The sequence below is a fragment of the Heterodontus francisci genome, chromosome 30 (genome assembly GCF_036365525.1).
Source record: "Heterodontus francisci isolate sHetFra1 chromosome 30, sHetFra1.hap1, whole genome shotgun sequence".
Classification (NCBI taxonomy): domain Eukaryota; kingdom Metazoa; phylum Chordata; class Chondrichthyes; order Heterodontiformes; family Heterodontidae; genus Heterodontus; species Heterodontus francisci.
This window is the reverse complement of record NC_090400.1, coordinates 10,279,112-10,306,726: the sequence shown is the minus strand read 5'-3', so window position 1 is coordinate 10,306,726 and position 27,615 is coordinate 10,279,112. Positions and strand designations below refer to the sequence as shown.

The window sequence follows — 27,615 nt, the reverse complement described above, 5'->3', positions numbered from 1 at the left end:
TGCCAAGTTTTTGCCCATTCACTTAAACTATCTATATCCCTTTGCAGATTCTTTGTGTCCTCATCACAACATGCCTTCCTACCTATTTTTGTGTTGTCCGCAAATTTGGATGTACTACTCTCTGTCCCTTCCTCAAAGACATTGATATAGATAGTAAATAGTTGAAGCCCTAGGACTGATCCTTGTGACATCCCACTAGTTACGGCTTTCCAACCTGAAAAAGACCCATTAATCCCGACTGTCTGCCTTCTGTGTGATAGCCAATCTTCAATCCATGCCAACACATTACCCCCAATACCCTGAGCTCTTATTTTGTGCAATAACCTTTCATGTGGCATCTTATCCAAAAGCTTTCTGAAAATCCAAATACACTACATCTACCGGTTCCCCTTTATCCACTCTGCTTGTTATATCCTGAAAGAACTCTAACAAATTTGTCAAACATGATTTCCCCTTCATAAAATTGACTTTGTCTGATTGCATTATGTTTTTCTAAATGTCCTTCTATTTCTTCTTAATAATGGACTCTAGCATTTTCCCAATGACAGATGTTAAGCTAACTGGTCTATAGTTTCCTGCTTTCTGTCTCCCTCCTTTCTTGAATAGGGGCGTCACATTAGCGGTTTTCTAATCCGCTGGTACCCTACCAGAAAGCAGTGAGTTTTGTTATGTTACAACCAATGCCTCCACTATCTCTGCAGCCACTTCTTTTAAAACCCTTGGATGCAGGCCATCAGGTCCTCGCGATTTGTCTGCCTTTATTCCCATCAGTTTGTCCAGCACCTTTTCCCTCGTGATAGAGAGTGTTACAAGTTCCTCTGTCCCATTTACATCTTACTCATCTATTATTGTTGGGATGTTTATATTGTCCACCGTGAAAACCGATGCAAAATATTGGTTTAAATTATCTGCCATTTCCCTGTTCCCTGTTATTAATTCCCCAGTCTCATCCTCTAAGAGTTCCACACTTACTTTAGCTACTCTCTTCCTTTTTATATACCCGTAGAAGCTCTTATTGTTTGTTTTTATATTTCTGGCCAATTTACTCTCATAATCAATTTTCTCCCTCTTTATTAGTTTTTTAGTCATCCACTGCTGGTTCCTAAAAAAAAAAAAAAAAAAATTTGCCACTTTGTGTGCCTCTGTTTTTGATTTGATACTCTCCTTAACTTTCTTTGTTATCCACGGGCGGTTCATCTTTCTCATCGAGTCCTTCCTTCTGACCGGAATAAATGTTTGCTGAGTGTTATGAAATATCTACTTAAAAGTCTGCCACTGCTCCTCTACTGACTTTCCCTGTAGTCTATTTTCCCAGCCCGCTTTAGACAACTCTTTCTTCATACCTCTGTAATTGCCCTTGTATAAGTTGAAGACACTGGTTTGAGAACCGAGTTGCTTTCCCTCAAACTGAATTTGAAATTCTACCATGTTATGATCGCTTCCCCCTAGAGGATCTTTAGCTACGAGATCTCTTACTAATCCTACCTCATTACACATTACCAAATCTAAAATAGCCTGTTCCCAGGTAGAATCTAACTATCTCCCCTTGACATTCAAATGGCATTACCGTCGCTGAATCCCCCACTATCAACATCCTAGGGGCTACCATTAACCAGAAACTGAACTGGAGTAGCCATATAAATACCGTGGTAACAAGAGCAGATCAGAGGCTAGGAATCCTGCAGTGAGTAACTCACTGCCTGACTTCCCAAAGCCTGTCCACCATCTACAAGGCACAAGTCAGAAGTGTGATGGAATACTCTCCACTTGCCTGGATGGGTGCAGCTCCAACAGCAATCAAGAAGCTCAACACCATCCAGGACAAAGCAGCCCACTTGATTGGCACCCCATTTACAAACATTTACTACCTCCACCACCGACACACAGTGGCAGCAGTGTGTACCATCTACAAGATGCACTGCAGCAATGCACCAAGGCTGCTTAGACAGCACCTTCCAAACCCACGACCTCTACTAAATAGGACAAGGGCAGCAAATGCATGGGAACACCACCACCTGCAAGTTCCCCTCCAAGTCACACACCATCCTGACGTGGAACTATATCGCCATTCCTTCACTGTCGCTGGGTCAAAATCCTGGAACTCCCTTCCTAACAGCACTGTGGGTGTACCTACCCCATATGGACTGCAGCGGTTCAAGAAGGCAGCTCACCACCACCACTTCAAGGGCAATTAGGGATGGGCAATAAATGCTGGCCTAGCCAGTGATGCCCACATCCCATGAATGAATAATAAAAAAAAATTATTTCCTGATTTATACTTTGTCCTACAGAGAGGTAACTCCTCGGGCACCTATAGACGACTCCCACCTGTGATTTGTTTCCCTTGCTATTCCTTACTTCCACCCAAATTGATACTACATCACGATCTATTACACCTATGTCATTACTCACAACTGCACTGATCCTTTCCTTTAATAACAAAGCTACCCCACCTCCTTTTCCTTTCTGCCGATTCTTCTGGAACATCGAATATCCTTGAACATTGAGTTTCCAGTCCTGGTCATCCTACTACCACGTCTCTGTGATAGCTATCAAATCATATTCATTTATTTCTATTTGTGCCGTCAGCTCATCTATCTTGTTGCAAATGCTGCGTGCATTCGGATAAAGAGACTTAAGCTTTGACTTTTTACCTATTCTGGTTCTAATTTCTGCTGTATTCTTTTATGCTGGTATTCTCTGTCCCTTCTTGTCTCACTCTGATTAATGTATGCCCCTTCACTACCCTGCACCTCTGCTCTCTCGTTACTTTTCGACTTTTTAAACTTCCCTTTAATTGAGCCCTTCCCCCCCCACTATTTAATTTAAAGCCTTATCTACAACCCTAGTTATATGATTTGCCAGAACACTTGTGCAAGTGAAGCCTTTCCCAATGGAACAGCTCTCTTTTTTTTCCCCCAGTACTGGTGCCAGTGCCCTATGAATCGGAACCCATTTCTCCCACACCAATCTTTGAGCCATGCATTTACCTCTCTAATCTTATTTATCCTCGACCAATTTGCATGTGGCTCAGGTAGTAATCTGGAGATTATTACCTTTGTGGTTCTGCTTTTTAATTTAGCGCCGAGCTGCTCATAGTCCCTCAGCAGAACCTCTTTCCTAGTCCTTCCTATGTCGTTGGTACCTACGTGGACCACGACAACTGGATCCTTCCCTTCCCACTCCAAGTTCCTCTCTAGCCCAGAAGAGATGTCCTTAACCTTGGCACCAGGTAGGCAACACAGCCTTCGGGACTCTCTATCTTTGCTGCAGAGAACAGTATCTATTCCCCTAACTATGCTATCCCCTAACTATGCTATCCCCTATTACTACTACATTTCTCTTTTCTCCCCCCACTTGAAATTTGCGGATGACACTAAGGTCGGTGGAGTTGTGGATAGTGCCGAAGGATGTTGTAGGGTACAGAGGGACATAGATAGGCTGCAGAGCTGGGCTGAGAGATGGCAAATGGAGTTTAATGCGGAAAAGGGCGAGGTGATTCACTTTGGAAGGAGTAACAGGAATGCAGAGTACTGGGCTAATGGGAAGATTCTTGGTAGTGTAGATGAACAGAGAGATCTTGGTGTCCAGGTGCATAAATCCCTGAAGGTTGCTACCCAGGTTAATAGGGCTGTTAAGAAGGCATATGGTGTGTTAGCTTTTATTAGTAGGGGGATCGAGTTTCGGAGCCACGAGGTCATGCTGCAGCTGTACAAAACTCTGGTGAGACCACACCTGGAGTATTGCGTGCAGTTCTGGTCACCGCATTATAGGAAGGATGTGGAAGCTATGGAAAGAGTGCAGAGGAGATTTACTAGGATGTTGCCTGGTATGGAGGGAAGGTCTTATGAGGAAAGGCTGAGGGACTTGAGGTTGTTTTCGTTGGAGAGAAGGAGGAGGAGAGGTGACTTAATAGAGACATATAAGATAATCAGAGGGTTAGATAGGGTGGATAGTGAGAGTCTTTTTCCTCGGATGGTGATGGCAAACACGAGGGGACATAGCTTTAAGTTGAGGGGTGATAGATATAGGACAGATGTCAGAGGTAGTTTCTTTACTCAGAGAGTAGTAGGGGCGTGGAACGCCCTGCCTGCAGCAGTAGTAGACTCGCCAACTTTAAGGGCATTTAAGTGGTCATTGGATAGACATATGGATGAAAATGGAATAGTGTAGGTCAGATGGTTTCACAGGTCGGCGCAACATCGAGGGCCGAAGGGCCTGTACTGCGCTGTAATGTTCTAATGAAACGCGCTCTGAACCACAGTGCTGTGGTCAGTTTGCTCATCCTCCCTGCAGTCTGTGCCCTCGTCCACACTGGGAGCAAGAACCATGTACCTATTGAATAAGGGCACTGGCTGAGGCTCCTCCAAAGTTAAATTCTGGCTCCCCATACCTGCCTCACTCGCAGTCACACCCTTCTGTCCCTGACCACGGTCCAAACGTGATGTAATTAATCCAAGGGGTGTGACTGTCTCCTGAAACACAGTATCCAGATAACACTCCCCCTCCCTGATGTGTCACAGTGTCCACTGCTCGGACTCCAGCTCATCAACTCTGAGCCGAGGTCCCTCGAACAGCCAACGCTTGCTGCAAATGTGGTCACCGTGGATCGCACCGGCGCCCACCAGCTCCCACATACTGAACCTGCAACACAACACCTGCCCAGCCATCTCTATTCCATTTAATTAATTAATTTGGATCTCGGTATTTAAAACAAAAATGAATTATTTAAGTGTACTCTTAATCTGTAATGACGTCCCCTGATTTAAATCACTTGGCCAAAACCAAAAAGAGACATGGAAGAAATCCAGTCCAGGGAATTATCAACCTTCAATCATTATTAATACTAATTTCTTTCAGTTTCTCAGTTTCACAAGTTCCTTGGTTGCCTAGTATTTCTGGCAGACTTTCTGTATCATCTTCCGTGAAGGCAGACATAAAGCAATTGTTTAGTTTCTCTGCCATTTCCCTATTCTCCATTATAAATTTTCCGGTCTGCACCTGTAATGGGTCCACATTTGCCCTTGCTAATCTTTTCCTTTTCACATACCTAAAGAAGCTTTTACAGTCCACCTTTATGTTTTTCGCTAGCTTGCATTCATATTCTTTTTTCCCTTTCTTAATCAGTTTCTTGTTCATCCTATGCTGAGTTCTAAAATGCTCTCAATCCTCAGCCTTATCACTTTTTCTGGCAACCCTATAAACCACTTCCTTGGAGCTAATATAAACTTTAACTACTTTTGTTAGCCGCGGTTGATTCACTTTTTCCGTTGGGTGTTTGTGCCTTAGAGGAATATATATCGGTTGTAGACCATATAGTGCTTCTTTAAATACTAGCCATTGCCTGTCTACCGTCAAATCTTATAGTGTATTATCCCAATCCACCACAGCCAACTTGCCCCTCATACCTTCATAGTTTTCCTTGTTCAGATTGAAGACCCTAGTTTCAGAATGAACTATATCACTTTCAGATTTAATGTGAAATTCTATCATATTATGGTCACAATTTCCCAAAGGCTCCTTTACGGCAAGATTATAATTAGCCCTTTCTCATTACATAATACTAAACCTAAAATAGCCCGATCCCTAGTTGATTCATCAACGTACTGCTCCAGAAAACCATCTCGTAAACACATACTCCACAGCATTAGTGCTAATTAGATTTACCCAGTCCATAGGTAAATTGAATTTGCCCATTATTACTTTATTACCCACATTACACACATCTCTAATTTCCTGATTTATTCCGTGCCCGACATTGCCACTACTGCATGGCTTATAAACAGCTCCCAACAGTGTTTCCTGCCCCTTGCTGTTTCTTAGCACCACCCAAACTGATTCTACATCTTGGATCCTTTGATCGAAGATCCTCTCTCACTACTGTAATGATCTCATCCCTGATTAAGAGTGTTACCCCACTTCCTTTTCCTTTTTGCCTCCTTTCCTAAAAATCATGGGAGATTTTAATCTATATATAGACGGGGAAAATCAGATGGGCGAAAGTAACCTAGATCAGGAGTTCATAAAATGTTTTCAGGATAGTTTCTTAGAACAGCACATTCTGGAGCCTACCAGCGAGCGGACTATACGAGACCTGGTATTGTGCAACGAGATAGGATTAATTGATAACATCATAGCGAAGGGGCCCCTAGGTAGCAGCGATCATAATATGATTGAATTTTACATTCAGTTTGAGGGAGATAAGAGTGGATCCAAGACTAGTATTTTAAACTTAAATAAGGGTAATTATGAGGGCATGAAAGCAGAGCTAACAAAAGTGAACTGCCAAAGTCGATTAAGGGATAGGTCAATAGAGATGCAGTGGCAGACATTTAAAGGGATATTTCAGAATACACAGAATAGATGCATTCCACCGAGAAAGAAGAATTCCAAGGGGAGTACCCACCATCCGTGGTTAACTAAAAAAGTTAAAGATGGTATAAAACTTAAACAAAAAGCATATAATTGCACAAAGATGTGTGGCAGGTCAGAAGATTGGACAGAATATAAAGACAGCAGAGAATGACTAAAAGATTGATAAAGAGGGAAAAATTAGAGTGCGAGAGAAAGCTAGCTAGAAATATAAAAACATAGTAAGAGTTTCTATAGATATTTAAAAAAGAAAAGAGTTAAAGTGAGCGTTGGTTCTATAGAAAGAGAATCTGGGGACTTAATAAGGCAAAGTAAGGTGATGGCAGATGAATTGAACAGATATTTTGCATCAGTCTTCACTATAGAGGATACAAGTAACATCCCAGAAGTGGCTGTAAATCAAGAAACGATAGGAAGGGAGGAACTCAAGAAAATTACAATCACCAGGGAAGCGGTACTGAGCAAATTGTTGGAGCTGCGGACTGTCAAGTCCCAGATCCTGATGGACTTCATCCAAGGGTCCTAAAAGAAATGGCTACTGAGATAATTGATGCGTTGGTTTTAATTATCCAAAATTCCTGAGATTCGGGGAAGGTTCCATTATATGGTAGGTGTTGATGTTCAGAGAGGGGTACTTTTACAAGGAACACACAAAGTTAACATGCAGGTGCAACAGGATATTAGGAATGCAAATGGCATGTTGGCCTTTATTGCAAGGGGATTGGAGCACAGGAATAAAGAAGTCTTACTAAAATTGTACAGGGCTTTGTTGCGACTGCACCTGGAATACTGCGTGCGGTTTTGGTCTCCACATTTAAGAAAGGATATACTTGCACTGGAGGCAGTGTCGAGAAGATTTATTAAATTGGCCCCTGCGATGAGGGGATTGTCCGATGATGAGAGGCTGAGTAACTTGGGCCTATATTCTCTGGAGTTTAGAAGAATGAGAGACGATCTAACTGAGGAATACAAGATTCTGAAAGGGCTTGTTAGGGTAGAAGCTGAGAGATTGTTTCAAATAGTTGGGGAATTAAGAATGCGGGGGCACAGTCTCAAGATAAGGGGCCAGTCATTCATGACTGAGATGAGGAGAAATTACTACACTGAAAGGGTTGTGAATCTTTGAAATTCTCTACCCCAGTGGGTTGTGGATGCTCTATCATTGAATACATTTAAGGCTGGGATAGATAGATTTTTGGTTTCACAGGGAATCAAGGGATATGGGGAGCGGGCAGGAAAGTGGAATTGAAGCCCAAGATCAGCCATGATAGTGTTGATGATGGCTCGATGGGCCATATCATCTTCTCCTATTTCTTGTGTTCTGTTGGAAAATAGCCAATGTAACTCCATTATTCAAAAAGGGAGGGAGACAGAAAGCAGGAAACTACGGGCCAGTTAGCTCAGCATCTGTCTTCAGGAAAATGTTAGAAGCTATTAAAGACGTTCTAGCAGGGCACTTTAAAAAAAAAACAAGGTAATCAGGCAGAGTCAACGTGGTTTTGTGAAAGAGAAATCATGTTCAATCAATTTATTGGAGTTCTTTGAAGAAGTAACATGAGCTGTGGATGAAGGGGAACCGGTGGTTGTACTGTACTTAGATTTCCAGAAGTCATTTGATAAGGTGGCACATCAAAGGTTATTGCGGAAAAGAAAAGCTCATTAACGGGGCTAAGCGATCCCACAAGGAACGGATCAGATCTAAGCTGTGCATTACTGCCACATCCAGTCATGAATGGTGTTGGACAGTTAAACAACTAGCAGGAGGAGGAGGCTGCACAAAAAAAAGGGCGGCGCAGTGGTTAGCACCGCAGCCGCACAGCTCCAGCGACCCGGGTTCAGTTCTGGGTACTGCCTGTGCGGAGTTTGCAAGTTCTCCCTGTGACCACGTGGGTTTTTGCCGGGTGCTCCGGTTTCCTCCCACAGCCAAAGGCTTGCAGGTTGATAGGTAAATTGGCCATTATAAATTGCCCCTAGTATAGGTAGGTGATAGGGGAATTGTGGGGATGTGGTAGGAATATGGGATTAATGTAGCATTAGTATAAATGGGTGGTTGATGGTCGGCACAGACTCTGTGGGCCGAAGGTCCTGTTTCAGTGCTGTATCTCTAAATAAAACCAATAAAAAATATCCCCATCCTCAATAATGGGGGAGCCCAGCACATCAGTGCAAAAGACAAGGCTGAGGCATTTGCATCCATCTTCAGCCAGAAGTGCCAAGTGGATGATCCATCCCAGCCTGCTCCTGAAGTCCTCAGCATCGCAGATGCCAGTCTTCAGCCAATCTGATTCACTCCACGTGATATCAAGAAATGGCTGAAGGTGCTGAATACAGCAAAGGCTATGGGCCCCGACAACATTCCGGCAATAGTACTGAAGACTTGTGCTCCGGAGCGAGCTGCGCTTCTAGCCAAGCTGTTCCAGTATAGCTACAACACTGGCTACTACCCGGCACTGTGGAATATCTTGTATACAAAAATCAGGACTAATCCAACCTGCCCAATTACTGCCTTATCAGTCTACTCTTGATCATCAGCAAAGTGAAGGAAGGGGTCGTCAACAGTGCTATCAAGTGGCACCGGCACAGCAATAACCTGCTCACCGCTCAGTTGGGGTTCTGCCAGGACCACTCAGCTCCTGACCTCATTACAGCCTTTGTCTAAACATGGACAAAAAGAGCTGAACTCCAGAGGTGGGGTGAGAGTGACTGTCCTTGACATCAAGGCAGCATTTGACTGAGTATAAGCAAAACTGGAGTCAATGGGATTTAGGGGGGAAACCCTCTGCTGGTTGAAATCATAGCTAGCACAAAGGAAGATGGTTATGGTTTTGGAGGTCAATCATCTCAGTCCCAGGACATCATTGTAGGAGTTCCTCAGGGTTGTGTCCTCGGTCCAACCATCTTCAACTGCTTTATCAATGACCTTTCCTCCATCATAAGGTCAGAAGTGGGGATGTTCGCTGATGATTGCACAATGTTCAGCACCATTCGTAACTCCTCAGATAATGAAGCAGCCCGTGTCCAGATGCAGCAAGACCTGGACAACATCCAGAGTTGGGCTGATAAGCGGCAAGTAACATCTGCATCACACAAGTAATGGCCAGGTAATGACCATCTCAAATAAGAGAGAATCTAAGCATCTCTCCTTGGCGTTCGGTGGCATTACTATCGCTGAATTCGTCACTGTCAACATCCTGGGGGTTACCATTGACCAGAAACTGAACTGGAACAGCCACCTAAACACCGTGGCTACAAGAGCAGGTCAGAGACTGAGGTTTCTGTGGCGAGTAACTCACCACCTGACTCCCCAATGCCTGTCCACAAGGCACAAGCCAGGAGTGTAATGGAATACTCTCCACTTGCCTGGATGTGTGTAGCTCCAGCAACAGTCAAGGAGCTCGACACCATCCAGGACAAAGCAATCCGCTTGATTGGCACCCCATTCGTCACCTTCAACGTTCACTCCCTTCACCACCGACACACAGTGGCTGCAATGTGTACCATCTATAAGATGCGTTGCAGCAACTCACCAAGACTGCTTCCAAGACCTTCCAAACTGTGATCTCTACCACTTAGAAGGGCAGGGCAGCAGATGCATGGGAGTACCACCACCTGCAAGTTCCCTTCCGAGCCGCACACCATCCTGACTTGGAACTATATCGCTCACCGTTCCTTCACTATCACTGGGTCAAAATCCTGGAACTCCCATCCTAACAGCACTGTGGGTGTACCTATACCCCAAGGACTGCAGCGGTTCAAGAAGGCAGCTCACCAACACCTTCTCAAGGGCAATTTGGGATGGAAAATAAATGCTAGCTTAGCCAGCAAGGCCCACATCCCATGAACGAATAAAAAAAAGTCACCAGGACCAGATGAGATGCATCCAAGGATGCTGAGGCATGTAAGGGAAGAAATTGTGAAGGAACTGGCCATAATCTTTCAATCCTCCTTAGATACAGGAGTGGTGCCAGAAGACTGGGGAATTGCAAATGTTTACACCCTTGTTCAAAAAAGGGTGTAAGCATAAGCCCAGCATCTACAACGGAAGCAGCATGTGATAGGGCTATGCGATCCCGCAATGAACGGATCAGATCTAAGCTTTGCAGTCCTGTCACATCCAGTTGTTTAACCTCGGTGCTGGGAAAGCTTTTACAAACGATAATCCGTGACAAAATTAACAGTCACTTTAGGAAAAGCCAGAACAGATTTGTTAAAGGCAAATCATGTTTAACTTCTTGATTTCTTGATGAGCTAACAAAGAGAGTTGATGAGCTAATGCGGTTAATGTAGTGTATATGGGCTTCCAAATGCCATTTGATAAAGTGCCACATAATAGGCTTGCCAGCAAAGTTGAAGCCCCTGGAATAAAAGGGGCAGTGGCAGAGTGGATGTAGAATTGGCTGAGTGACAGGAATCAGAATAGTGGTGAATGGTGTTTTGCGGACTGGAGGAAGGTATAGAGTGGGGTTCCCCAGGAATCGGAACTAGGACCACTGTTTTTCCTGATCTACATTAAAGACCTAAACTTGGGGGTACAGGGCACAATTTCAAAATTTGCAAGCAACACAAAACTTGGGAGTATTGTGAACCGTGAGGAGGATAGTGATAGATTTCAATAGGACATGACAGGCTGGTGGAATGGACGGACACATGGCAGGGAAGTGTAAAGTGGTACATTTTGGTAGGAAGATTGAAGATAGGTAATATAAAGGGTGCAGTTTGAAAGGGGATGCAGGAACAGACACACCTGGGGATATATGTGCAAAAGTCTTTGAAGGTAGCAGGGCAGATTGAGAAAGTGGCTAAAAAGACATACCGGATCCTAGGCTTTATAAATAGAGGCGTAGAGTACAAAAGCGAGAAAGTTATGATGACCCTTTATAAAAATCTGATTTGGCCTCAACTGGAGTATTGTGTCCAATATTGGGCGCTGCAATTTAGGAATGATGTGAAGACATGAGGGAGGATGCAGAAAAGGTTTACGCGAATGGTTCCAGGGATGAAGGAGTTCAGTTACGTGGGTAGATTGGAGAAGCTGGGATTGTTCTCCTTGGAGGCGAGAAGATTGAGAGGAGATTTGATAGAGGTGTTCACAATCATGAGGGGTCAACACAGGAGGTAGAAAGTAACTGTTCCCATTGGCGTAAGGATCAGGAACCAGAAAACACAGATTTAAGGTGATTGGCAGAATAACCAACAACAACATAAGGAAAAACCTTTTTATGCAGCCAGTGGTTCAAATCTGGAATGTGCTGCCCGAGAGGGTGGTGGATGCAGATTCAGTCATGGCTTTCAAAAGAGAATTGGATAATTATCTGAAGAGAGAAGGTTTGCAGGGCAATGGGAAAGTGCGGTTGAGCGGGAGCAGCTGAGTTGCTCTTGCAGAGAACCAGCATGGACGCGATGGGCCAAATGGCCTCCTGTGCTGTAAGTATTCTATGATTCTAAAATCCTCCTTCAAACTCACCTTTTTGACCAAGCATCTGTCCTAATATCTCCTTATATGGCTCACTGTTGATATTTTTCTGATTTGGCTCCTGTGAAATGCCTTGAGATGTTTTCCTACATTAAAAGTGCTGTATAGATGCAAGTTTTCTAGGATACTTGCGTATTTTGTGTTCTGAAATGTAGTGGTGTTGTGCTAAGCCTAGTGTTGGTGGGTCAGGGCTGTGATAGGGGGCACAGGGTCACTCTACTGTTTATCCTGCTAAAGATCATTAATTAAAACATTTATTTTTCAGCTCCCAGACAGGTTCAGGTTCGCACCAGAAATGGAGACATACGTTGACTCATTTCTTGAAACCACTCAGGATGCAGAGAAACAGTTCATGGTGATAACAAAGTTCTCGTGTCTCACTAACCAAGGTTACCCCGTGATCCCTAGCTACTGGAAAGTGGTCCGTCATCTGCAACCCTCTGTTTTGTTGAATTACGTCGACTGGTTAAAAAATATTTTCATTAGCCCAGACCTGGACGCTTGCATAGATTTCAGCACCAAACGGCAGAAGGAGTCTAAGGAACAAGCTGGCCTGTGAGTTGTAAAGTTCAACTAACCATATTGTTATACTGCAGTGAAACAGGAGATGGCACTAGATGTCCAAAGAGCTGGGCCGACTACTAGCACGAGATCTGAGACTTAAGAAAACATTTTAAATGTTGTATTTTGTACTTCGCTGTTGATTAATAAGGAATGGAACCAAAAGGCAGCTGTGTGGTTGAAGGGCTTGTGAGTTTAACCTATTCAGCACCTCAGTAATAATTTAAGACACTCCTCAAGATACTGAGGAAGCTGATTTGTGGTTTTAAAATAACTGTGCTGGAACTCAACATTAGTACAGAAGGCAGCCATTCAGCAAGCCAGTCTGCTCCGCCATCCAACCAGATCATGGCTGTTGTGTACTGTGACTCTATTTACCCATCTTTGTTCCATATTTGCTGATGCCCTTATCCAACCAAGATCTAGCGGTCAGTCAGGAAGCCCTAGCATCCACAGCCTTTTGGGGGAGAGCTTCAGCCCGAGCTGCATTTTCCTTTACCTCAGTCCCTGGTCCAAGGTGAAACTTCTGAATGGGTAGATTTGAGTTTGACTTTAATCTCAAGGAATGGGGGGAAAATATTGAAGGGAACATTGCTTTACCAGTTGCAGAGAAGGGTCCAGTCCGGAACATTGACTTGTCTGTTATCTGCATGAATGCTGACTGATATGACATGTTTCCAATGCTTTCTATTTTTGCAAGTGAATAGGTAAGGTGGGTGTACCAGGAAAGAAGAGTAGGGGCTGAGGTTGTGAACTGTAAAAGGCCCAATTATAACATCAGAAATTGGTTAATCTTTAGAGTAAATGGGGGTGAAATTAGACTTGGGTGGTACAAAGCGGACAATAGCAAATTGGCTGTCCAGTTTACACCCACCCAATTTATCTTTGTCGTGATTTCAATGATGAAGTAAATTTAGGGTGCGGGGGGTTGGTGGTGTTGGGAGAAGCGCAGGGTTGACAAAACCCGGCAGCCGATTGCCTATCTCGCATTACAGGCTACCGCCCAGGTCTCGTTTCACCCCGATAAAGACAAAGCTGGAACCTCCCAAAGTAAATATTAAATAGCTGGGCTGATTTTGGATTCAACTAAGCCTAGAAGGGCCTGGGCTGAAAAAGATGGATGATGGAATGGGCAGAATGGGTTGAATGCCTTCTTGTTCCTTTGTTATGTTCAATGTCATCTATATGGTGTCTCCTGTATGAGATCCCCCCCCACCCTCCAATAATGGGTAGCCAGGAGGCTGAGAATGCAGTCTCTCCAACAGGTGGGTGATGAAGTGTTGGTAAGGTGTGTTGAGACTGCTGCTATTAACTGCGTGTCTGATTTACAGAGTTCAACACTCTGTGACGAGGCTGCGGATATGGATCGTTGCACGGCTGACCTCAATTGTAGAGAATAGTCAAGTGAAGAAAGAGGAGGACATGGTAATGGACATTGCCAGGTGAGTGGGAGCATGTTGAGGAGTGCACACATGATGTATTTGAGGGCTTCCCCAGTGTAAATTACGACACATCAGTTTTTATCTGCTCCTTTCTGTGTGGGATCACTGCGGCTGTGAATGTGGAGAGCAGTGGCAAGACAAGTGATGAGTATCTCCGTCGTCCAGCACCAGAGCTGTTCTCCTGTTCTGCCATGTTTGGTGTGGTGAGAGAAAGATATCCTTGAGGAACTGCCTGGATTCTCCTGCCTGTCCAGGCTGTGTTCCTGTTGATGTAGTGAGACCACCCACCCCCCACCGCCCCCCACTCCTTTGCTGGACAGGAAAGTGTTTAATGAAGTGGGGACAAGCCATCACGGCCAGGGGATAAAGGTAATAATGTGTGGGACTATTTCTGAACATAAAGTTCCTGAACTGGTGCAAAAGGACGAGCCATGCTGTTGCTTTCTTCACTTGGCAGCAGTTGAAGTGATTGTAGTGATTGTATTTGTATTGTTTTCGGAAACGGGAGTGGCAGTAGCGCCAGAGGAATTTACGCGAACCACTTCCATGGTTGGAGCTTGAGTGCTCTGTGGCAAAAGTGCCGCCACATTCACTCGAGCACCATGCACCCCAGTGGATATGTAATATTTCTTATGTGTTTTCTCCCTCTCTATTGTCTGTGTGCTTTTGTTCTCTCTCAACTCTCTTTGCACGTGCACACGCTGACGCACTCTTGTACACGCGCTCTTGCCCTCCCCCTCTTGGCGTTAATGCTCCGAACTAAAACAATATCTTTTCTTTTCTGGATCCAGGTTTGTTTTCTTCCACGCCTTCTTTGAAGCTGAGCACCAAACATCCGACATCCCGGAGACTGAGGCCACACTGTCCACTCCCCTGGACCAAAATACGCGGAATGCAATCGTGCATTCGTTCTTTGGGTAAGGTTTGGGGACTGTGCCTTGAAGTGTCTATCAGAAAAAGTGCAGCCTTTTATTTCATTTCTGGATTTCCTGTGACTTCAATATTATCCTAAAATATAGGATGAGATTGCTTTCCACTTCGTTCTGCCATCAGTGATGATGTATTGTTTAATATCCATGATGGCATATTTTTTAATATTGTGTGTTTGTTTTTGATGACCCCAGTCTGTTGAACCATCTGAATTCCCTGCCTCCGCTGGGCGACTCCATAGAATCAGATGGGAGTGAGAAGCGTGTGCTGGGATTTACAGCGGATGGAAACCTGTGGATCTACTGCGTGGTTCGTTACGCCAATGCCCTGCTGTTACAGAAATCTGTCAGAATTGTCAAACCTTTCACACGAGGGCATAGAGAAGCCTGGGACAGGTATTTAACCCAAAGCTTAATTAAATTGGGCAGTGGGAAGCCCCTGAGCATGTTTCTAGCACAATTATTCCTGGATACTGTCTTTGAGGTCTGCATTGGATGCATATCCTTTAATACAGTACCACCTTGTCACTAATGCACAGTCTTGTTACCTGGATTATTCATTTATGCATATAGGAGTTCTCCTTGCACAGTTAAAGCAGATGATGTCGTTTATTTACTTGCTGCTCGTAGGAACTTGCTGTGAGCAAAATTGGCTGCTGCATTTCCTGCATTGCAATCGTAACTATACTTTATTTTAAAAAAAAGGATTTAATTGGCTGTAAAGCGCTTTGGAAAGCCCTGAGCTTGTGAAAATAATGGCACTATATAAATGCAAGTTCTTTTTTCTTTCTAATGCCTCCTTCTACGGAATATATTAAAAGTCCGACTGGTCTAGTGCAGATTATTACCACATTAATAACATTTATTAGCAACAGTTCTTTATTTGATGCATTTCTAATCTTAGGCAAGCAGAAAGTGTAGGCAAATGTGGCAGCCATTTGAGCGTAGCTAAATCTCAAAAGCAGAAAATGTGATGAATGACCAGTTAATCTGTTTTTGGTAAAATTGAGGGATAAATAGTCACCACAAGACTGGGGAGAACTCCCCTGTTGCTCTCTGAATGGTATTGTTTGATCTTTTATGCCCACCTGAAAGATCATACATAGAAACTTAGAAAATAGGAGCAGGAGTAGGCCATTCGGCCCTTCGCACCTGCTCCGCCATTCATTATGATCATGGCTGATCATCTAACTCAGTAACCTGTTCCTGCTTTCCCCCCATATCCTTTGATCCCTTTCACCCCAAGAACTATATCTACCACCTTCTTGAAAACATGCAATGTTTTGGCCTCAACTGCTTTCTGTGGTAGCGAATTCCACAGGCTCACCACTCTCTGGGTGAAGAAATTTCTCCTCATCTCAGTCCTGAAAGGTTTACCCCGTATCGTTAGGCTATAACCCCTGGTTCTGGACTCCCCCACCATCGGGAACATCCTTCCTGCATCTACCCTGTCAAGGCCTGTTAGAATTTCATAGGTTTCTATGAGATCCCCCCTCACTCTTCTGAACTCCAGCGAATATAATCTTGACTCAATCTCTCCTCATACGTCAGTCCCGCCATCCCAGGAATCAGTCTGGTAAACCTTCGCAGCACTCCCTCTATAGCAAGAACATCCTTCCTCGGATAAGGAGACCAAAACTGCATACAATATTCCAGGCGTAAATAAACAATAAACTGAAAGACATCATCTCCGGTAGTGCAGCACTCCCTCAGCACTGCATTGGAGTGTCAGCCTGGATTGTGTGATGATGTAACCTGAGTCCAGAAAGAGAAGTAGTTTAGCTGTGCTGCAGTCAGAGCGTAGCATGGGCGTAGAAGGGAAGCAACAAGTATAACAAGTAAAAGCATAGGAAGTCAGCCTTTACCAGTTAGATGAAAACTGGTGGCTGACATGGCTTTGCCCATGGTTGTAAGATCAAAGGCTTGGCTCCTTCAAACTCTAGAGTTTGTCTGAAGCCTTCAGAAAGTGATTGTCCATGAAAGCTCTCTGGTCTGAGAGAAAATGACATAAACAAATTGTTTAGTGCAGCAGTCCTATTATTTTCACGTGCTTGAGAGAGTTGAGAACTTGTAAAATCTGTATTGCACCCATTTACTACTTCCACTGTTTAATACATTTATGAGTGAAAACCAATGTCACAGTCTAGTAAAATGGTCTTCTACTTTTTGAAAGTCAAGAAGCAGGTGATAAACCAATAGGGTTCTCTGGTCAATCCTGATTGACGTAGATAGCTGGAGGATGTAAAGTACTTTGGAACATGGGGAGAAAAGATTGGCAGTGATCTGAGACACTGGAGTCAGAATTCAATTCTCTTCCTCTCCATTCCCCAGGAATGCGTGTTGTTTTGGAGTTATTATCTCCTGCTGTACTGGTGACTGGTTCACTCCCCAGCTGTAACTATGAATATATTCAGTTAAAATCAGCCAGGAATGTTAACTAACATTTCTTTCCCAATCCAGGGCATTTTCTATGTGCTTTTTTCATTATATAGTTAAAATCAAGGTATAATAAGAACAAGGTCTGCATAATGTGCACTAGAATTGGCTATTTACATTGCATATCCTGTACTAAGTTAGTCCGAGTTAGTGGCTGACTACTCTTGCTGTTATGGTCACCTGGAAATGGGTGCTGAGAGTGCTCACGAGTCACCTGTTTGTTCACAGAATGCTCCAGTCTGTAGAGGATCTACAGAAAAAATCAAAGAAATCTCAGCAATTGGAGACTTCAGCCTTCCAGCTGCTCTTCCTGCTTGCAGGCATTCATCTCTTCAAGGTACTTACTGCCCACACTCAGGTGCAATGCTGCTCAACCATCCCCTAGTTTATTTTGATGCAAATATAGATTTTAGTCATTTTGTCTCAGCCCAATGTCTGAGGGGGTCAAACTATTCAAATACAAACATAGGATTTGGCAGCTTTTTGAACAAATGTAACATGCAGTTTCTTGATTTTGTTTGGTTTCTAGAAAGTATTTCTCAGCCTGGCTAGTTCAAGTTGTAAGCTGTCTGTAGCCTTTGGAAAGTGATAGACCAGGTAGTTTCTGTTTTGTTTTCTTCCTTTCCCCTGAAAGCACTGACTGATTGCAGGTATTCAGTTCCGTGGCTCCTCCCTCCCACCAGAACCGCCCACTAAGGGCCATTCTTGTAAAAACTTCCTACTTCAGATATAGGGGTCACTGGCAAGGCTGGCCCTGAGGTGGTGATACACCTGAGTGACTTACTGGACCACTTCAGAGGGCAGTTGAGAATCAACCACATTGGTATAGAATCATATATAGGCCAGACCATGTAAGGGCAGAGTAAGAATCTGAAAGCCAAGAGCATCTCCTGTCTTGCTCCGAGTGGCTGCAAAAGATCGATAGAGGCGGGGGAGCAGTCTTATCTGCTATTGGGAATGGCACAAGGCGATCAGGAGGAGGGAATTCAAACACATCGCTCCTACAGAACTGGATTTTGTAGCCAGTAGCTATAAAAATCTTCTGGTAAACATGCACCATTAGTAGTTGGGTGAAATGATGCATGGAATGAGTGAATGGCTGGGACTGGTGTGTGCGGACTATACAGCGTTGTTCCAGTGTATGGAAGAGCCTCATTAGGAATATTTGTTTCTCACTTGCTCACAAAGGCAGTCTGCTAATATGTCACCATCTCTAGTTGCCTGCTTCAAAGTGTCATCTTGGTGCGAGGTCACCCTTGTTCTGTTGACTGCTACCAACCAATAAATGTGTTGAGATTCCCGAATCACTAGGAGCATTCCAGGTGACTGATAGATTTTCACCCAAATCCCTTATTTCCTTGCAGTGTGAAGCATTTTGTCTATTTCATTTTTCTCCCTCTCCACTCTCTGTCAAGTTCCACAGGCTGAATCTCGTGCTGTATCCTTATTCATGGATGGCCACTTGCTGCAGGGATTGCATACTGCAGTTAAAGCATAAAACGTGGAATCAGATTGGTTCCTGATTCAGTGGGGAGTGGGTGCTAATGGGGTGAGAAATGATCCATTTGGAGCATGACAGAAGACCTGACCGAGCATTTTGTAATTGCAGCATTCTTGTTGCAATGCCGTTACTCATTGATCCCTTCATTAAACGCTTGCTCTTCATCTGTTGTGTTTAATGATGTGTGAGCTACTTTAACAAGCCTGCATGAAAGGCAAACATTAAGAAAATGGTTGCAAATCTCAAGTCGCGAGTAAGTGTGGCATCTTGGCAGTGCTGCTCCAGGATCCTGCTGTCCTGAGCTGCCTTTATCTCTTCTGTTTTTTCCTTTTAGAATGCTGAGGATTCTCTGGCATTGTTGAGTGACCTGCACGATTGCCTAGAGAAATCGCTGCTGAAGAAAAGGAAGAAGCAATCAAAGCCTGTAAGAGGTCAGTATAACCCCTCAACACAAATCATGTACATATTTTATTATCATAACCCGCTACAACATTCCAGTTATGATTCACACTGGTTATGTGTGCCCAACTGCAACAGTGGAGTGAAACCCAGCAGAGTCGAGCATAATCTGCTACTTAGCAATTTCTTTATACAAAAATGATGTGAATGTGAATTCAATACCACATGGAGTGTTTGAAACACATTGCGTTGATACTTTTAGTAGGAGCTTAGAGACAGAATTGAGGGAGGAGGGAATTGACAGATAGAGGGACTACTGGGAAAAGGCTCGTGTGTGGTATAACCACTGACCGATTGGGCTGAATGGCCTTTTGAATGCTGTTGGTTCTACATAATTCTCGGACAGAGCTGCATTCCTTGGTTCATGTAGTGCCTATTAACCAGCACTAGAATGCTTTCAGTGTTCCATTAAATGTCATGAAGTGGATTTGAGATGGTGCCTGATTCACTGTGTACAAGACCGTTATGCTATATGTATTGATCTGTGCTGTGCACAAGTCTTTGTAGTAAAAATGTGACTTTAAAACTAAAGCCAGTTTTCATTCAACAATGCATTTTTGCTGCTGACAATTTTTTTGCAGACACGATCTTAACCACGGTGACAAATCTATCTTTAAACCTAGGGCCACTATTGTGTAACACTTTCTGGACCGTATTCGGTTCTTTACCTTGTGGGAAGCTGAACCCAAAAACTTAATGCGCAAGCAGAATCTGTTTAAAGTATGCTCTGCAACAGTCATAAATATCCAAGAATAATCTTGGGACTGTAAGCTGTTCAGCCCCTTGATGTACCTCTATTTAATTAGATCATGGCTGATTTGTATGTTGACTCCATTTACCTTGGTTCCACATTCCCTGATATCTTACCGAATAAAAATCTAGCAGTCTCGCAAAGTCTTAAATTTTTCAATTGACCTCTAACCTCAACAGCTTTTAGGTGGGGAGAGAGAGTTCCTGATTTTAGCTGTTCTTTGTATGAAGAAGTGCTTCCTGACGTCACTCCTAAATGGCCTAACTCTAATTTTAAGGTTATGCACTTCTGTTCTGGACTCCCACCAGAGGGAATAGTTTCTCTCTCTCTCAACCCTATCAACTCCTTTAATCATCTTAAACACCTCAATTCGATCACCCCACAATCTTCTATATTCAAGGGACTTCAAGCCTAATCTATAGGACCTGTCTTTATGATCACAGAATCACACTGGTTATGTGTGCCCAACTGCAACAGTGGAGTGAAACCCAGCAGAGTCGAGCATAATCTGCTAAATGATGTAAATGTGAATTCACAGAAGGAAGCCATTCGGCACATCGTGTCTGCACCGGCTCTCCTAATGAGCATTTCACCTAGTATCATTCCCCTGCCTTCTCCCTGTAACCTTGCATATTATTCCTTTTCATATAACAGTCTAATTCCCTGTTGAATGCTTCATTTGAACCTGCCTCCCAGGTTCTCTCAGGCAGTGCATTCCAGACCTTAACCACTCGCTGCATGAAAAAGTTTTTCCTCATGTGGCTTTTGCCAATTTTACCAATTACTTTAAATCTCTCCCCTCTCGTTCTTGATCCTTTCACGAGTGGCAACAGTTTCTCTCTATATACTCTGTCCAGACCCCTCATGATTTTGAAGATTTCTATCAAATCACCTTTCAGCCTTCCCTTCTCCAAGGAAAACAGTCCTAACTTCTCCAATCTATCTTCATAACTGAAGTTCCTCATCCCTGGAACCATTCTTGTGAATCTTACACTCATACATTCATACTCACAATCACACGTACACTCACACACACAAAACATATACACAGCACATGCTCACACAACACATACTCACGCTCACACACTAAACACACACACAAAACACACACCTGCATGCTTAAGTGTGTTTAACTCCTGAACTCTCTGAAAGGACTTGGCTCAGGGTTAATATTTGTGTACGGAGCTGTGACTCTGTGAGCTGAATTTGGATTGTATGGCTTCAGCATGTGCAGTGTATTAGAACTCGGACATCCAGGTGGTGAAGAATAGAACTGGAGCCCAGTCTTTGTCAATAAAAGCTTGAGTGTATAGAGACACATTACATATTGTGCACCTCCAATCCAACCATCACAGTTTCAGCCTGTTCCAATATATATGAGCACATCTGACTCCCCAATAAATACCCACCATCTAAATGCAATTAAACACCCGATTTATATACAATTAACACAGCACTCAATTTAACCCTTTTTAATCCCGGTATAATTCTGGTGAATCTGCACTGCACCCCATCCAAGGCCATTATATCCTTCCTGAGATGTGGTGCCTAGAACTGAATGCAATACTGAAAATCTTATCTGACAGACTTGCAATTTCAGACCTCCTTTCTTCCCTAATCACTATTCATTTCTTTGGGGTGAGGGGGAGTTTAGAGGATCCAACTGGTAGTGATGTGGTTTTAATCATTTAAGCAGGAACCAGAACTTCGGAGTGCTCTAGCAGCCTGGCCGGTCTGATAACTAGCTGGGCACAGTGTAAAGGGGCTAGGGGGCTTCTTGGGCACTGCTCCAGATCAACTGAAATTTTTAAGAATGGGATCAGTCTCCATAGAGCTGAGAAATTCTATTAAGTTTCAGATATAGCCTGTGTAACAGAATGCTTGTTTCTGTTTCTGCATAAAATGAGAATGAAGTTTCAAATGTTCTTCAACTGTCTCTTCTTTCAGATGAGGAGGAACCAGAGTGGGTGGAGGTGGTGGTTGAAATCTTGTTGTCTTTTCTCTCCCAACCGAGCCGTTTGATGCGGCAAGTCTCGAAAACGGTGTTTTTGCGGATCTGTCCCCATGTGACTAAGGCAGCACTGCAGCTTATCCTGGATGTGAGTAATGTGGCAGAACCCAGTGTTAAAATACGTTTACAGTTGTTATGCTTCTCTGTTTTCTTTCTCTTTCTCTACCTTTTTTATTGAGCTTATTTTGGTGGTATCACTCTCCTGTCTGAGTCAGAAGCTGTTGGATTCAAGTCTCACTGCAGAGTGTGCACTGTCTGAGGTGCTGACTTTTGGATGCAACATTAAACCATTGGCCCCCTTTGCCATGCTATGAATTCCATGAGCAGGGAGATCATGGAAAAACTTCTATCAGCCCATTCCACCAAAGACAGATTAACTGATCATCCACCTCATTTATTGGCAATGAAGTGCTTTAAGAAGTGGTTGTATATAAATGCAAGTTCATTCTCTGATCACAACCTCCACAGGGTACTTCGTGGCAGGAGGTGATGGGCTAGGGTTCCGAGACTGATGGCTGTGGCAATCTGTCTGGGTCCTGGGGCTGCAGGCTGTGTCAGTCTGTCTGGGTCCTGGGCCTGAAGGCTGTGTCAGTTTGTCTGGGTCCTGGGCCTGAAGGCTGTGTCAGTCTTAGAGTCATTTATGACACAGAAGGAGGCCATTCAGCCCTTCAAGTCCATGCTGGCTCCCCACAGAGCTATTCAGTCAGCCCTACTCCCCCACGATCCCTGAAGCCCTGCAAGTCTATTTCCTTCAAGTGGCCATACAGTTTCCTTTTGAAGTCATTGATTGTCTCTGCTTCCATCATCCTTGTGGGCAGCGAGTTCCGGGTCACTACCACCTGCTGCGTAAACAAGCTCTTTCTCATATTCCCCCTGCATCTCTCTCCCAAAACTTTCCATTTGTGTCCCCTAGTCCTTGTACCATTAGTTAATAGGAGCAGTTTTTTCTTGTCTAAGCCTGTCATCATCATCATCAGAATACTGTGTATAGTATTGATCTCCTTATTTAAGGAAGGATGTAAATGTTTTGGAAGCAGTGCAGAGAAGGTTTACTGGACTAATAGCTGGAATGGGCGGGCTGTCTTATGAGGAAAGATTGGACAGGCTAGGCTTGTATCTGCTGGAATTTAAAAGAGTATGATCCTGAGGAGATGGAAAGGATGTTTCCCTTTGTGGGAGAATCTAGAACTAGGGGTCACTGTTTAAAAATAAGGAGTCGCCCATTTAATACAGAGATGAGGAAAAATTGTTTCTCTCAGAGGGTCACGAGTCTTTGGAATTCTCTTCCTCAAAAGGCTGTGGAAGCAGAGTCTTTGAATATTTTTAATGCAGAGGTAGATAGATTCTTAATAAGCAAGGGGGTGAAAGGTTATCGGGGGTAGGCGGGAATTTGGAGAAATCAGTTCAGCCATGAACGTATTGAATGGCGGTGCAGGCTCAAGGGGTCGAGTGGTCGACTCCTGCTCCTAATTCATATGTTCTTATATAGGTTTGTATAATCGTGTACATTTCTCTTAAATCACCCCTCAATCTCCTTTTGTTCTAAGGAGAACAACCCCAGTTTTTCCAACCTAACCTTGTAACTAAAATCCCCCACAAGGACCCTCACATCCTTCTTAAAGTGTGGTGACCAGAACTGGATGCAGTACTCTAGTTGGGGCCTAATCAGAGCTTTATAAAGGTTCAGCATAACCTCACTGCTTTTGTACTCAATGTTTCTATTTATGAAACCCAAGATCCCCTATGCTTTACTAAACACTCTCTCAATATGTCCTGCCACCTTCAAAGATCGATGCACATGCAACCCCAGGTCCCTCTGTTCCTGCACACTCTTTAGAACTATGCCATTAAGTATATATTATGTTTCATTATTCCTTCTATGCCAATCTGCATCACCTCATGTTTGTCAGTACTAATCTCCATCTGCCACTTGTCTGCCCATTCTGCTAGCCTATCTATGTCCTTGTGCAGGCAATTTCTATCAACCTCACTGTTTGCCACACCTCCAAGTTTGGTGTCATCGGCACATTTTGAGATTCTGCTCTGTATTCCAAGATGCAAGTTATTTATGTATAGCAATAAAAGCAGTGTTCCCAGCGCTGACCTTTGGGGAACACCACTGTCTACCATCCTCCAGTCTGAAAAATAATTTCCATGAGCTTCAATTTTGTTAACCAGCCTTTTATGTGGTACCTTTTCAAACGCCTTCTTAAAATCCATATAAAGAGCATCCACCGCATTCCGTTCATCGACCTTCTCTGGTACTTAATCAAAAAATTCAATTAGATTAGTCAAGCATGATTTGCCTTGTACAAATCCATGCTGGCTATCCTTTATTAACTCGAACCTCTCCAAGTGTCCATTGATATTTTCCCTGATTATTGTTTCTAAAACCTTACCCGCTACTGATGTTAAACTAACAGACCTATAGTTGCTTGGACTGTCCTTGCACCCTTTCTTGTATTCGGATGTCACATTTGCCACTCCAATCCTGTATCCAGGGAAGATTGGAAGATTATGGCAAGCCCTTCCGCTATCTCCATCCCCACTTCCTTTAGCAACCTGAGATACAAGTCATCAAGACCAGGTAACTTATCTACCCTAAGCATAGCCAGCCTTTTTAGTACCTCCCCCTCTCAATTTTTACCCTAGCCGTTGCCTGTACTCTCTCTGCGACTGATATTTTGTCTGATTCCACTTCCTTATTGAGCACTGATACAAAGTAATCATTAAGTATATTAGCCTTGCCCTGTACCTCTAAGCATATATTACCCTCTTTGTCCTTAAGAGGCCACACTCCACCTCTTACTACCCGCTTACCATTTACATGCCAGTAGAAGATTTTTAGCGCCCCTTTTATGTTGACTACCATTCTATTCTCATATTTTCTTTGCCAGTCTAATTTTCCTTGAAGAATTCAACTGGCATGCATCATTCACCCTCTTTTTTTCATCATAATCTTCGTCATCCAAGGAGCTCTGTTAATGTTTCCTTATGTTTCGCCCTTGTTGGAACCTACCTAGCCTGTACCTGAAGCATCTCTTCCTTCAAGATGACCCATTATTCTGATACAGCTCTTCCTGTTAGTCTTTGGTTCCGTTCTACACTGGCTGGATCCCTTCTCATTGCGTTGAAATTAGCCCTCTTCCAATCTAGACGTTCTATCATTATCTATTCCTTTTCTCTACTTCTATATGCTGGTGCCCATCTCCCTGCCAATTTAACTTAAACTTTCCACAACCAAACAGTCTGTTTGGGTCCTGGGACTGAAGGCTGTGTTAATCTGTCTAGGTCTTGGGGCTGAAGGCGGTGTCAGTGGCTGGATCCTGGGGCTGTAGGCAGTGCCAGTGGCTGGATCCTGGGGCTGTAGGCAGTGCCAGTGGCTGGATCCTGGGGCTGAAGGCGGTGCCAATGTCTGGATCCTGGGGCTGAAGGTGGTGCCAGTGGCTGGATCCTGGGGCTGAAGGCGGTGCCAATGTCTGGATCCTGGGGCTGAAGGCAGTGCCAGTGGCTGAATCCTGGGGCTGAGGGCAGTGCCGATGTCTGGATCCTGGGGCTGAAGGCGGTGTCAGTGGCTGAATCCTGGGGCTGAAGGCGGTGCTAGTGGCTGAATCCTGGGGCTGAAGGCGGTGTCAGTGGCTGAATCCTGGGGCTGAAGGCGGTGTCAGTGGCTGAATCCTGGGGCTGAAGGCGGTGTCAGTGGCTGAATCCTGGGGCTGAAGGCGGTGTCAGTGGCTGAATCCTGGGGCTGAAGGCGGTGTCAGTGGCTGAATCCTGGGGCTGAAGGCGGTGTCAGTGGCTGAATCCTGGGGCTGAAGGCGGTGCCGATGTCTGGATCCTGGGGCTGAAGGCGGTGCCGATGTCTGGATCCTGGGGCTGAAGGCGGTGCCCGTGGCTGAATCCTGGGGCTGAAGGCGGTGCCGATGTCTGGATCCTGGGGCTGAAGGCGGTGCCCGTGGCTGAATCCTGGGGCTGAAGGCGGTGCCGATGTCTGGATCCTGGGGCTGAAGGCGGTGCCAGTGGCTGAATCCTGGGGCTGAAGGCAGTGCTAGTGGCTGAATCCTGGGGCTGAAGGCGATGCCGATGTATGGATCCTGGGGCTGAAGGCGGTGCCAGTGGCTGAATCCTGGGGCTGAAGGCGGTGCTAGTGGCTGAATCCTGGGGCTGAAGGCGGTGCTAGTGGCTGGATCCTGGGGCTGAAGGCAGTCGTTCATTTGGTGGCGCCCTGGCCTGGTATTTTTGGCAAAGTGAGTTAGTACCCACCTCATTCCGAGCTGATTGTTTTGATGACTGTTTGGGATGCCCATGCCCTCCAAACCAGGGTAGATTTTTGACCAGCAACACATCCATTAAAATAAAATTGCAGCCCATGGTCAAAGTGCCATGATTGAGGCACTGAATGAATGCAGTAAGTGGCCTGAACCCTCATAGTCATTACGGCACAGAAGGAGGCCGTTTGATCCATCTAGTCCATGCCAGCTCCCTGTAGGGCCATCCAGTCAGTCCCATTCCCCCACCCTATTGCTGTGGCCCTGCAAGTTTATTTCCCTCAAGTGCCTGTTCAATTTAGTTTTGAAATCTTTGATCGTCTCCACTTCCAGCACCCTCGTAGGCAGCGAGTTCCAGGTCATTTGCACTCGCTGCGTAAAAAAGTTTTTTGCCTCGCATCCCTCCCCCCCCCCCCCATCTCATATGAGCAAACCAATTGCTCTAATCCAGCAGTTTCTCATTAGGCTGGTGTAATTCCCCCAGAAGTTAATTTTGAGTCTAGCAGTGTCTTCATAGATCAGCTGACACTTTTCAGAGTAGGATGATTGTGTGTAGATTGAATGGTCTTGGTGTTGCCTTGCTGCTCGTTGGTTGTGTGAGGCTGAAGTGCCACTCGTGTAAATCTCTGGAACTGGCTCTAAAGTCATCTTCTCTTGAACAGGTCTTTAACTCAGAATCTGAAGTGGGTGAAGACAGTGCCTTGATAGTGACTGAAGAGCTGGAAGGAGTGAAGAAGAAAGGTCGGCAGCCACCTGGAGACGAGGTTAAACCTTCATCTTAAATTCTGTCTGTAGTATTCAGTATTATAAAAATGGGCTGCAGATCTCTTGGAATCCAGTTAATCATTAAAATGCACCAAGTCCATTTTTTTATTGCTGGCTTTTGTTTTTGGGAATTATTTTTTAATCTCCGTGCCATGTTGGCCCCTTTCACTGGTGTTCACTGAACCTTGCTGAGACTCAATAGTCTTCGGTAGTGAAGCAGGGCAAGTAGATGAAGTAACAGTGGGTGACCATTTTGGAGATAGTGACCATAATACAGTTAGTTTCAGCATAATAATGGAAAAGGACAAAGATAAAACAGGAGTAAAAGTTCTAAGTTGTGGGAAGGCAAATTTTACGAAACTGAGAGGTGATCTGGCGAAAGTGGACTGGATACAACTACTTGAAGGAAAATCAGTGGCAAACCAGTGGGAGGCATTCAAGAGCGGGTTACTATGGGCACAGTGTAGGCATGTCCCCACAGAGATAAAGGGTGGTACAGCCAAATCTAGAGCACCCGGTTATCTAGAGGCTTACAGGGTAAGTTAAAGCAGAAATAGAAAGCCTATGATGATCACAAAAAACTTAATACTTTAGAAAGCCTAGAGGAGTATAGAAAGTGCAGGGGTGAAGTAAAAAAGAAAATTAGA

The 27,615-nt window shown here is 44.3% G+C and overlaps 1 protein-coding gene across 1 annotated transcript in view; it reads left to right on the top strand.

Annotated features, from left to right (window-relative positions):
- The window catches only part of mybbp1a (MYB binding protein (P160) 1a), a 130,035-nt gene that overhangs the window by 55,723 nt on the left and 46,697 nt on the right, over positions 1–27,615 (top strand). Inside the window, exons 9-16 of the mRNA XM_068010081.1 lie at positions 12,111–12,400; positions 13,738–13,848; positions 14,640–14,765; positions 14,973–15,173; positions 17,442–17,550; positions 19,049–19,145; positions 21,872–22,023; positions 26,866–26,967. Coding sequence (XP_067866182.1) covers positions 12,111–12,400; positions 13,738–13,848; positions 14,640–14,765; positions 14,973–15,173; positions 17,442–17,550; positions 19,049–19,145; positions 21,872–22,023; positions 26,866–26,967 — 1,188 coding nt within the window. The remainder of the gene's footprint in view (positions 1–12,110; positions 12,401–13,737; positions 13,849–14,639; positions 14,766–14,972; positions 15,174–17,441; positions 17,551–19,048; positions 19,146–21,871; positions 22,024–26,865; positions 26,968–27,615) is intronic.